Below are 11610 nucleotides of genomic sequence, written 5' to 3'. Positions count from 1 at the left end.
CCTAACCCTAACCCTAACCCTAACCCATCGCCCATAGACTTCTAGCGACCTCCCCCCTTCTCTCGCCTCTGCTGCTCCCTCGACTCAAACTTCTCGAGTATCTGCCGAACGAGCGATGCAGGCATATTCCTTCCACCTACCGCGCGCCCCTACAACCCCTTGTTAAACTCGACCTCCTCGAACGGCACCTCGTGGAACCGCTCCTCCAACTTTTTCGGCGAGATGCTCGCGCGAGAGGGGAAAGCGGCGATGGCGGGCGGGAGGAAGACAAGGAGGGAGAGGCCGATCAAGCCTGCACGACGCGACAACATCAGCGAGACTGAGGAGAGCGAGCGGAAAAGGACGGACCGATGTGCGTGACGGTGTTGAGCCGGCGGCCGTTCGGGCGGTTGAAGACGCCGCGCTTCTCGAGGAGTGTCATGATGATGGGCGGGAGGATGAGGGTGGGGCTGCACGTGCGGAATGTGGTGAAGAAAGCGGAGCGGAAGCGGGAAGGAGCGAGCAAGTCAGCCGCCATTTTCGTGCAGCTCAAAGGAAGCGAGCGGCTCGGACGCACATGTTGGTCAAGACGCGACTCGCTGCAGTCTGTCCGACGGCGTACGCTCCGGCGATGCTCGACTTGCCCAGCTCCTCGCTCGAAGGCCGGCCAGTCTTCGGGTCGGAGGGCTTGAAGACCGAGATGCCTGCGTGGAGGATGAGCGACGTCAGCTCCGGAACTCGACGAAGGAATGACTCGGTTGACTGCGAGCGAGGGACAGTCCCCACAAGCGGGAAAGCCGGCGAGGTCGCCCAGCACCGGACGAAGGGGCAGGGCGACTTCGTCGCAAGCTTCTCCACCAGCCGCTTCGCGGACAGATCCGCTGCGCGGCGGACAAGCCCGCCTGCTTGACCAGCCGCATTGAGAGGAAGAACCGCCCAGACTCACCGTCACGCATCTCCTTCCATCGCATCAGGCCGATATTGACGCATCCGGCGCTTGCTACGGCGGCGAAGGGGACCAGTTTTGAGAGAAGGGCGCGGGCGGAGGGGGAGACCCGGAGGCGGGGGACGAGTTGCGAGAGGCCGACGGCGATGGAGCACGAGGCAACGGTTGCGGCGGCGTAAGCGGCTGTGTGAGGACGGGGACGTCAGCGGAGCAGAGAGGAGGATGTAGTTAGCTCAGTAACGAACAGGCAATCTCGCTTGTCGACATCTTGATCGACTTGTTCGCGTTCGAATAGTTTACGCAGACTGCAACGAGAAGCCGGTCAACTTCCGCTCTTCAGCCAACGCGTTCGTCAGACGCACCGTTGAGCGACTGATTGGCCCACTGCCAGAAGATGACCGACTTGAGAGACGGATTGGGCGCGAGCATGCCGGCGACGATGACGAGGTTGGTCGGGACGAAGGCGGAGAGGCGGAAGGGGAGGGGGACGGGCTCGCCGGTGTCTATGTGCAAACGCGCGTCAGTTGCGAGCGCTGAAAGAGGGACACGAGGCGGTCATACCGGGATGGATGGAAGAGTCGACGACTGTGAACCGACATCGAAGGAGAGAACGCAGGGAGTGCAGGTCAGCCAGACCAGCCTTCGGCGATGTCTCGGGTCCGCCTACTCACGCTGCTTGGCCTTCCACACGCCGTACTGATCCTCGTGTCCCCAAGCCTTCCGTCCCTCGCCCGTTCCCTCCTGGTACTCCTTCAACAGCCGCTGCGCATTCTTCAAGTCGGTGGGCGAGGCGAGGAGCGTGAGAGGGGACGTGATCGAGGCGAAATGGCGGACGCGGCCGACTGCAGCGAGACGAAAGAGTCAGGACGAAGAACGAAAGAACGAGGAGACGAGGACGCACAGTAGGTCTTTGTGTCGTAGCGCGGCTGGGCTGCAGGGAGACTCCAGGTCAGCGCAAACTCCTCAGCTGTTCAAATTGTCCTTTGCGCCCTTGCCGCCGTCGAAAGCCCATCCCGCCAACATTTCCGGCAAGACGGGCAGGCGCAACTCGACGCGCACGGCACCCGGTAGCTCGGCGCCTCCGCCAGATACTCAAACCATCATGAAGAGCATCACAGTCACCCGCCGCACCACCGGCACGCCTGCACAACGAGGACGACTCGACTCAACTGATGTCGAACGGAGGAGCGTCGGGTTGGCCCTGGGCGAGCTTGGAAGATGCGAGCGAGGTGGCCATGTGTCTATCGCAGTCTATCGACGCAGCCCAGCCAGTCTATTGAGCGAACGAAGCAGCGAGAGCGTGTCAAGCCGTGTTGCGAGAGCGAGAGGAACTCTTTGGCCAGCGACCGCGACGATGACCGCGCTCACGGCGACGATGAAGGGCCCGCGCTGCTCTGCGTGCTTGCTACAGCTCACACGGACACGGCCATACGCGACGCACGCCCCGAAAGGGCGACCCTCTCCCGCTCGACCACCCGCGAACGAGTCGACGACAACGGCGCCAAAGTCGGTCAAGTCGCCTCTGACAGAGATGCTCGACATCTTTGTGCCTCTCACACACGCACAGAAGGCGTCCATCGCCCACCATGGAACGCCGAAGCAGCCGAGACCGCCAAAAAAGCGACCTACCCCTCCTCCTCCCTCTCCTACCCTGTCTTCCTCCGCCGCCAAGACCACCTTTGCATCGGCCACTTCTCCCACTTCCCCTCACAAACCTGTGCAACCCCCTCCCGCGCACGCACCGAAGGACAATGCCGGTCGCAGCACGAGCAAAGACTTCCGCGCCGTCCTCGACTCTGTCCTGCCGGCCGAGAAGGCGCACCCAACGCCATCGCCGACCTCCCCGAAGGTCGAGAAGAAGGTCGAGGCAGAATCGCTGCCGGTAGCGGTTGCACGGGCGAAGGAAAAGACTGTCAAGGAACGTACCATCTTCGAGTCGTATCTCGGTGCGTCGCACTTCTTCTCTCTTTCGCACACGCCGTCACAGCTCATCGTACCCGCGCGCAAACAGTCATCCCCGCCGCAACCCGCCTCAAGATCTGGCTCGCAGTGGGCGCATTCGCCGCGCTCGGGCTGTACGTGGGCGACCGACTCGTGCCGGAAGAAGACGACGCGCCGCCTGAATGGGCAGGACGGAGGGCGCCGCCGCCAGTATCGAGGGATGCGGCGGGGCGGGACAGGGTCGTAGAAGTTGGGCGGTAGAGCAGACGAAGGGAAGCTCGCAACTCGCAACTCGCGACTTCGGCTCGCCCTTCTCGCGCGAGATGCTCGAGAGCGCTTGACAGGATAGATACGATACATTGCACCCTCCCTCGCCCGTACACGTGCGTCTCTTCCCTCGGACGCCTAGTTCCGCAACACGACGCCCCCGTGCTCCTCTGCGTCTTCGCCAAAGACCCGCTCGATCGTGCGCTCGACCAGCGTGCGCATATCATCGGCTCGGCGGGCGGAGACGTCGAGGACCTGCAAACGACGAGGCGCGGGCGAGGAAGTGGGAGAAACAAGCGAAGTCGGCGAGAAAAGCGAGAGAGAGAGTGGCGATGACGAGAGCGAGGAGAGCGATCCAGCAGAGATGGAAGAGACCATCAACGTCAGCGGAAGGAAAGCTAGTCGCCGAGGAAACACGAGTAGACAGGGAAAGACCGGACGCACCTCCTGATGATTCGCCACCTCCTCCTTCTCCAACACCTCTCCCACCGCGGTCCTGACCCGCTGCAATCCCTCGTTCGCTCCGAAAGCGGGATCGTTCTCGGCTTTCGCGACGGGCGCGGCGAGGCGGTAGGGCGTTGCGACGACCATGTTGGTGCAGAGGGAAAGGGTGAGGACGCCTGCGAGTGGGAAAGGTTGGGAAGAGGCGAGCAGGCCGGAGGACGGAAGTGGTCAGGTACTGAGCAGGGCGAGAAGACATGAGCGAGAGAGTCGAAAGTTGCCAACGCACGCATGCCCTGCGAGAAGAAGCGGTGTCAACTCAACGTTCAATATCACACAAAGCCTAACGTCGCAGACGAGCTGCTTGGTAGGGTTCAGATGGTCTGGAGTTGAGCTCACCGCATGACGCGCCGCGATGACTTCGGGGACAGTCCTGTCCACTCATTGATAACGTACACCATCAGCGTTCGCCCTCGGTGAAAGTGACGATGAACAGCTCGAGGTACGCACGACATGCCGACGACGTCCGCGCCCGCCGCCTTGAGGAAGCGCTGCTCCGCTCGAGTTTCGTAGGTCGGGCCTGCAATCGTCAGTCGAGTCAGTCAGCCCGCGATCGCACGGTCATACACGCTCACTGAGCGATCCTGAAGGCCGACTCACCCGCCACCCACGCATACACACCCTCGACCACCCCACCCGTCTCCTCAACCTTCGCCTCCTCCAACAAGCCCAACTCGTGCGCGGCGCGGAAGAGCGAGAGGCGGAGAGGGTAGTCGTAGGCGTCGGACATGGGCGGGAAGCGAGGGCCGAACTGGTCTTTGTTGGACCCGATGAGGGGGTTCATGCTCGTCTGTGAAGGTCAAGCGACAAGAATGATCAGGGACTTGCACGCGCAAGAGATGCTGAGTAGCTGAAGAACGGCCGTGCCGACTCACAAGCGAAGGGAGGGAGATATGGTCGACCAGCGCCACGATCGACCCGACTTTCAGCAAGCTCGAGTTCAAACCGCCAGCGGCATTGGTAAGGATCGCAATCGAGGCCCCGAGGAGGCGCATAATGCGGATAGGGTACTATGCGGTGCGAGGGTAAGCGTTACAAAGCGAGGGAAGGGCGGGTGGACGCACGACGACGTCTTCGAGCTTGTGGCCTTCGTAGGCGTGGAGCCTGCAGGAGGGGGAAGTTCTGTCAATCCTCGCCCACTAAGCAGCATCCACGGGCACACGTGCGACAGCCGCATTGTCGGAGAACCGGGTGCGAGACTGACCTGCCCAGCTGGCACACGACCGGCGTGCGATTCTTGCCGAGGAAACCAAAGGCGAGCGCGGACTGGTGACCGCGGACTGGGGGGCGCCAGAGTGTCAGCTCGCCTTCAGCCCAGTGCACGCAGCTTCAACGCACCGGTGCTCTCGCCGAAGCCGTCAATGTCGGAGTACGAGACGAGGACCCTGTCCTTCAAGACCTCTGCGAGTCCCTGCAACCCGCTGCCGCACACGATGGCGACCTTGGGCGTCCTCAGCTCCTTCGGCAGGCGTTCGCGGATCGCCACGAGTGCGCTGTAGTACGATCCAGGGAGACGAGCGAGGTCGATTGGGTGCGACGAGTGCAGGGGAGACGGGAGAGGGTCTGCGAGGCGTGGCAGGGCGGACAGGTCGGGCACGAGGGCGTCTTGCGAGAGGTCGCTGGGCATGCTGGGCGAGTGTAGCGTGCGTGCGAGTCGAGTGAAGCGATGACAAGTGGGGGAGCGAGCGGGACGAGGAACAAGAGGGTGGGAAGGGATGGGACGAGGACGGGAGCAGTCGCACAGGTCTGTAGAATAGTCTGAGCACTGGAGTACGCCCTCTGAGCGAAGTAAGCGGGAGCAGCGGTTCGATGAGGAGCCAACCCGCGGAGTCGCCTGGTCGTCCTTATCACCCTCGCCGTCCTCGCTCGTTCTTGCTCGACAGAGGGTCTGCTGCTGCTCTAACGACTCGGGAGACCCACTCAAGCCACCCGCCGGCCTTGCGCGCGCTTGTCGCCGCTCTCTCGTCCTCCTGACGCGCGTTCATCAGTACAAGTCGCACGAGACGGACCTCGCCGCTCAAACGGAGTAGAATCGGGTGCACAGGCGTGGAAAAAGGACATCTGCAAGGTACGCTCCTTTCCACCTCGTCTGGCGGGCTTGGAGGAGGTGCGACGGGACGGGCGAACTCGACTGGCTCCCTCGCGGTGTAAAACGGGCTGGTGAAGCGCACGGGAGACCTGCGACTGCTGAGGGACTTGGCGGAAAATCACAATGCGAACTAAAGGGAGTGGACTGACACGGCGCGCTCACCTACAGCATGGCCGACCCACCCGACTCTGCCGGCCCTTCGACGCCTCCCAACACCGACCAGCGCCCCGCCGGCGGTCTCACCTCGATTCTCAAGCAAACCTCCTACGACCCCTCCTCCCCCGCCGGCCCGCAATTCTTCCCCTCGGAAACCGTCCCCGCTTCCTCCGACCAGCCCTCGCAGCAGGACGAAGACCCCGAAGCCGCAGGCCAGGAAGACGACTATGATGACCCGGACGGCGCGTTGTGGAGCGGACCTGCGGCGGCGAGTGTGCCGACGAGTGTGAGCGGGTTTCGAATGCGTGCGAGGAGCAGGGGCGACTTGGAGCGCATGGGTCGCGGTTTGGCGAGGAGCGAGGCGGAGAGCGAGGACGACGACGATGCGAAGAGTCGCAGGAGCAGAAAGAGTCGAAGGAGGAGGAGCTCGTCGAGGCGAAGCAGGAGCAGGCGAGGGAGCGACGCAACCTCTGCGTCCGAGGCGGTCACGACAGACGCCGAATCCGTACATTCCCGCTACTCGACCTCGCGCAACCGTCGGCGGCGCACTCGGCGACGCAGCGACGCTTCTGCAGCCACTTCAGCGGTGGAGTCGGAATCCGAGGACGAGCGCGTCGGCTTCTTCGAGGGCCTCTCGAACGTCTTTCGCGGCAGGCGCGCCTCCTCACACCGCCCGGACGTCTCGCCTGCTCGATCGCGTGCCGGCAGCGTCAGATCCAGGCAGACGTCGCGACGACGGGGCGAGGAGACGGACGAGGACGCCGTCTCGGTCCGCTCCGAGTCCGACTTTGCCGGCGACGACGAAGACCCTTACGGCCCGTACGGCTCGTCGTCCGAGTCGGCATCCACCTCATCGACCACGTCGACCTCTTCGTCGCAGGACAACGATGGCCCTCGACGGCGGCGCACGACAACGGGCGCAGGTGGAGCCGGCCTGCTCGGTCTACCCGGCGGTGGCGGGAACGACTTTTTCGGGGAGAGCCGAATCGACTTTGAGGAGGTCGAGGACGACGAGATGTCGTCTCTGAGCGAAGAGACGGACGACGGCGGACACGGCAAGGGCCCTTCGAAGCCGCATCACCAGCTCATCTACATCCCCGACGAAGATCTCCCCCTCCGCTTCGTCGGCCTGCATATCTCGTCCGTTAAGCTCGGGCTGTGGTACGCAGGCTGCGTCCTTTCGCTCGGGATCGTCTGGCTCGTCGGAAGGTGGATGCCCGAGTGGTGGCGCCGCGCGAACGGCAAGATGGGCGAGTTTGCGGCGAGTCAGTTTGTCGTCGTCGAGACGTACCATCACCCGACGCAGATCCTCCCTCTCCAGACGCTCCGCCTTCCCGCACCGACTCCGCTCTCCACCATCTTTCCGCCTTCCGTCACGCTCCCTCCCGCGCATCGCGACGACGTCTCCCACCCGTCGTCTCCATCATTGAACGGCATCTCGAACGGTAACGGTGCCACGGCACGCAAGAAGGCCCAGCTCGCCGCAGCCGGACACATGATCGATGAGATCCAGTTTGTCGACTACCGCTACTACCGCTTCATCCTGCATCCTGGCGACGGCATGTTCCGCATGGTCAGGTGCGTGACACGTGCGAAGTTCGCGTGCCGAGCTGTTGCTGACCCAGCTCAACTCGCAGGGAATGGAAAGACCCGACTTGGACCTCCCTTCCCCAACTTCGCCGCGGCCTCTCCACCGCCTCCTCGCAGCTCGCACTCCGCACGAGCCTCTTCGACTCGAACGCAATCGAGATCGAGGCGAAGAGTATCGGCACGCTCTTGATGGACGAGGTGTTGCACCCTTTCTACATCTTCCAGATCGTTTCCATCTTTCTCTGGGCTATCGACGATTACTTCTGTTAGTGCTGGCTCTTTCGTGTCTCGGGCGATCGTCCTCAGTAAGCGTCTTGCTGATCCTTAACCGCCTCCGACTCGCAGACTACGCCTTCGCCATCGGTGTCATCTCGGTCGTCTCCATCGTCTCCACCCTCCTCGAGACTCGCGCGGTGCGTCCAAGCCTTTTCGTTGACCAATCGCTCTGTTGACCTGGGATTCGGTGCCCGCAGAACGTCCAGCGCATGCAGGAAATGTCCCGCTTCTCGTGCCCGGTCCGCGTTCTTCGCGACTCGGAGTGTGAGCAAGTCTCCTCCTATTGAGCTTGCACCGTAGCTGACGTCGCACATCGCACAGGGATGATGGCCGACTCCTCAACGCTCGTTCCCGGCGACCTCGTCGACCTTTCCGAACCCTCGCTCCACACCTTCCCCGCCGACCTCATCCTCCTCTCCGGCGATGCCATCGTCAACGAGTCGATGCTCACAGGAGAATCCGTCCCCGTCTCAAAGATCCCGATCGAGCCCGAGTTCGTCCCGCTCGTCTCGTCGCCCGGCCCGGAGATCGCGCCCGAACTCGCTCGCTACGTCGTGTTCAACGGTACCAAGATCATCCGCATCCGCAAGACGGCGCCGAGCGTTTCCCAGGGTGGCAAGCCGGGAGCCGACCTGGAGGCGGTCGCTATGGTCGTCCGAACCGGGTTTAACACGACCAAGGGCGCCCTTGTCCGCTCGATGTTGTTCCCGAAGCCCTTTGGGTGCGTTGAGATGTACTCGCTGCATCGACTTGCGGTTGTTGACCGGCCTGTCCCACAGCTTCGCCTTCTACCGCGACTCGTTTCGGTTCATCGGCGTCCTTGCTGGCGTCGCTGTCATCGGCTTCCTCGCGAGTGCCGTCAACTTTATCAAGCTTGGCGTGCGTTCAGTCCTTGCCCTCCAGCACCTGCTGCGAGCTAACGAGTCGTGCCCCGCAGATCGCCTGGTCGGTCATCATCATTCGCGCCGGCGACCTCATCACGATTGTCGTACCGCCTGCGCTTCCCGCGACAATGGCCATCGGCACGAGCTTTGCGATCCAACGCCTCCGCAAGATGGGCATCTTCTGCATCTCGCCGACGCGCGTCAACATCGGCGGCAAGGTCAACATCGTCTGCTTCGACAAGACCGGCACGCTCACCGAGGAAGGCCTCGATGTTCTGGGCGTACGCAGCGTCGTCCGCTCGACCAATGTCTTCACCGAGCTCCACCGCGATCCGGACGACGTGCCCATCTTTGGGGCGGCAGACGCCAAAACGCCACTCCTTCACGCTCTCACCACCTGTCACGCCCTCAAGGTCGTCAACGGCGAGGTCATCGGCGATCCGCTCGACCTGCGCATGTTCGAGTTCACCGGCTGGACGCTCGAGGAGGGCAAGGAGGGCGTTGGCAAGAAGCCCGCCGACTCGGCTTCGACACGACGCAAGAAGGCGACCGACACCGGCTCAAGCTCGAAAGTGCCGGAGCGGGCGCAGACACTCGTGCAGACCGTCGTTCGTCCGCCCGGAGGCGAGTCGTTCAAGCTCGAGGACGCGCTCAAGGCCGGCAGCAAGCATGCGCACTTCCTCGAGCTCGGCGTCTTGCGCACCTTTGACTTTGTCTCGAGCCTGCGTCGGATGAGCGTCCTCGTCAAGAAGCTCAAGAGCAACTCGGTCGAGGCGTACGTCAAGGGTGCGCCGGAGGTCATGATCGACATTTGCGACAAGTCGACCCGTGCGTCCGAGTCCCTCCGTCTTCGGAAAGATGCTGACTTCCTCTCGCGCAGTCCCCGAGGACTACGAAGAGGTCCTGGCTGACTACACCCGCCACGGCTACCGCGTCATCGCGCTCGCCGGCAAGAGCATGCCCGGCTTGACCTGGATCAAGGCGCAGCGTCTCAAGCGGTGCGTGCGAGCGCCTGTCTTCGCTTGGCACAGCCCACTGACCCTCATCTGACTTACAGCGAGGCAGTCGAGTCGGACCTGCGCTTCCTCGGACTGGTCATCTTCGAGAACAAGCTCAAGCCCGGCACGACGCCCGCAATCGCCACCTTCCGCCAGGCGCACATCCCGACGCGCATGGTCACCGGCGACAACGTCCGCACGGCTATCAGCGTCGGCCGCGAGTGCGGCATGATCCAGCCTCTCGCGCGGGTCTACCTCCCGACTTTTGTCAAGGGCAGTTCTACGACGCCACGCTCGCAAATCGAGTGGAACGATGTCGAGGACGAGACGAAGACGCTCGACCCGTACTCGCTCAAGGTGGTCGTCGAGCGGGACGATTCGAGCGTCTTCAGCGGCTACTCGAGCGAGAGGCGCGAGTACCACCTCGCGGTCACGGGCGACGTGTTCCGCTGGATGATGGATTTTGGCGCCCTCGAGACGCTGCAGCGGGTGCGTGTGGAGCGCTCGTACCGCTTGAGCGCTGGCTGACACGACTCCCACGCAGATGCTGGTCAAGGGCGCCATCTTTGCCCGCATGTCGCCGGACGAGAAGCACGAGCTCGTCGAGCGCTTGCAGTCCCTCGGCTACACAGTCGGCTTCTGCGGCGACGGCGCGAACGACTGCGGCGCCTTGAAGGCTGCCGACGTCGGTCTCTCGCTGTCCGAGGCAGAGGCGAGCGTCGCAGCGCCCTTCACATCCCGCCAGCCCGACATTCGGTGCTTCCTTGAGGTCATCAAGGAGGGACGCGCGAGTCTCGTCACGAGCTTTAGCTGTTTCAAGTTCATGTGCGTCGACTTCGTCCTCCTGCTCTCGCGAGTCCAGCTCACCCTCCGTTCTCTCGCAGGGCCCTCTACTCGCTTATCCAGTTCACGACCGTCTCGTTGTTGTATTCCATCGCATCGACTCTTGGCGACTTCCAGGTGCGCGGTTCGCTCGGCTCGTCTGGGTCCCCGTCGCTGACATCCCTCGCCCGCAGTTCCTCTACATCGACCTCTTCCTTATCTTGCCTATCGCGGTCACCAGTGCGTTTGCTCTCGCGCTTGACGCCCTAATCTAGCTGATCTTGCCTCCCTGCCGCAGTGGGCCGCACCGAGCCTTTCCCTCGCATCCACCCGAAACGCCCGACCGCCAACCTGATCTCGAAAAAGGTCCTCACGTCGCTCGTCGGCCAGATCGTCCTCACCTCCGGCTTCCAGCTCTTCACTTTCTTGTGGATCCGCTCGCGAGACTGGTGCGTGGCGGGAGTCCGGCATGTTCCGCTTCTCCCGTGCTGACGGCTCCCCCGCAGGTACTCGCCGCCGATCATCGACCCGGACCAGCTCGACATCGTCTCGTACGAGAACACGTCGCTCTTCCTCCTCTCGTCCTTCCAGTACATCCTCGTTGCGGCCGTCTTCTGCGTCGGTCCGCCGTACCGCAAGCCGATTTACTCGAACCGGTGGCTCGTCGCCGCCCTGCTCGCCCTCTCAACCTTCTCTCTTTACACCCTCTTCATGCCGACCTCGTCGCCTGTTTTCGCGCTCCTCCAGTTCATTGCGCTCCCGCACGAATTCCACCTCGAGCTGCTGCTCATCATCCTCGCCAACGTCGCGCTCAGCTGGGCGCTCGAGGACTTTGCGGCGATGCGGATTGCGAGGTGGATTGGCGACATGCAGCGGCGATGGAGGAGGATGAGGGGTCGGAGAAAGGAGAGCGGGAAGGCGTACAAGGCCATCTCCCGGTGCGCTCTTGCGTCCCTCTTCCTTTTGCTGACTCGGATGACTGACTCGTGCTCTTATACTCTGCAGAGCGATGGACGACTGAGCGCGACATCTCTTCCTCGCCGGATCCCACCCGTAGACTTTGCCTCTTTCGCTGTCTATCGCCTCGGCTGTATTCGCACTTGTCTTGGCCACATTACCGCGTGCTGCACGAGCTGTAGGAAGCCTCGGGACGCCCGTGCT

General features: G+C 63.0%; 4 protein-coding genes across 4 annotated transcripts; 2 read left to right on the top strand and 2 right to left on the bottom strand.

The window, feature by feature from the left end:
- Positions 1 to 149: 149 nt before the first annotated feature.
- Positions 150 to 2162, bottom strand: RHTO_05999 (mitochondrial carrier protein, tricarboxylate/iron carrier; the record flags this gene model as incomplete). Its single annotated transcript, XM_016419660.1, has 10 exons — positions 150 to 292; positions 349 to 449; positions 557 to 683; positions 926 to 1108; positions 1171 to 1230; positions 1288 to 1428; positions 1487 to 1510; positions 1597 to 1767; positions 1827 to 1856; positions 2096 to 2162. 10 exons carry the CDS (start codon positions 2160 to 2162, stop codon positions 150 to 152), a joined length of 1047 nt encoding a protein of 348 aa, XP_016269587.1.
- A 117-nt stretch (positions 2163 to 2279) lies between these two features.
- RHTO_05998 (uncharacterized protein) lies at positions 2280 to 3127 on the top strand (the record flags this gene model as incomplete). The annotated part of the gene is made up of 2 exons (XM_016419659.1): positions 2280 to 2871; positions 2937 to 3127. The coding sequence occupies 2 exons, from the start codon at positions 2280 to 2282 to the stop codon at positions 3125 to 3127; spliced, it is 783 nt and encodes a 260-aa protein (XP_016269586.1).
- A 144-nt stretch (positions 3128 to 3271) lies between these two features.
- RHTO_05997 (purine-nucleoside phosphorylase) lies at positions 3272 to 5261 on the bottom strand (the record flags this gene model as incomplete). Its single annotated transcript, XM_016419658.1, has 10 exons — positions 3272 to 3388; positions 3578 to 3753; positions 3864 to 3870; positions 3974 to 4007; positions 4085 to 4154; positions 4235 to 4424; positions 4510 to 4644; positions 4699 to 4738; positions 4839 to 4914; positions 4973 to 5261. The coding sequence occupies 10 exons, from the start codon at positions 5259 to 5261 to the stop codon at positions 3272 to 3274; spliced, it is 1134 nt and encodes a 377-aa protein (XP_016269585.1).
- Positions 5262 to 5892: 631 nt separating this feature from the next.
- Positions 5893 to 11470, top strand: RHTO_05996 (P-type ATPase, cation transport; the record flags this gene model as incomplete). The annotated part of the gene is made up of 15 exons (XM_016419657.1): positions 5893 to 7457; positions 7517 to 7734; positions 7815 to 7882; positions 7943 to 8009; positions 8067 to 8466; positions 8525 to 8624; positions 8683 to 9457; positions 9510 to 9627; positions 9687 to 10116; positions 10172 to 10452; positions 10512 to 10587; positions 10644 to 10689; positions 10748 to 10898; positions 10956 to 11387; positions 11455 to 11470. The coding sequence occupies 15 exons, from the start codon at positions 5893 to 5895 to the stop codon at positions 11468 to 11470; spliced, it is 4743 nt and encodes a 1580-aa protein (XP_016269584.1).
- Between the last annotated feature and the right edge of the window lie 140 nt (positions 11471 to 11610).

Source organism: Rhodotorula toruloides (assembly GCF_000320785.1).
Source record: "Rhodotorula toruloides NP11 unplaced genomic scaffold Scaffold39, whole genome shotgun sequence".
Classification (NCBI taxonomy): Eukaryota; Fungi; Basidiomycota; class Microbotryomycetes; order Sporidiobolales; family Sporidiobolaceae; genus Rhodotorula; species Rhodotorula toruloides.
This window is presented reverse-complemented; position numbering and strand designations above follow the sequence as displayed.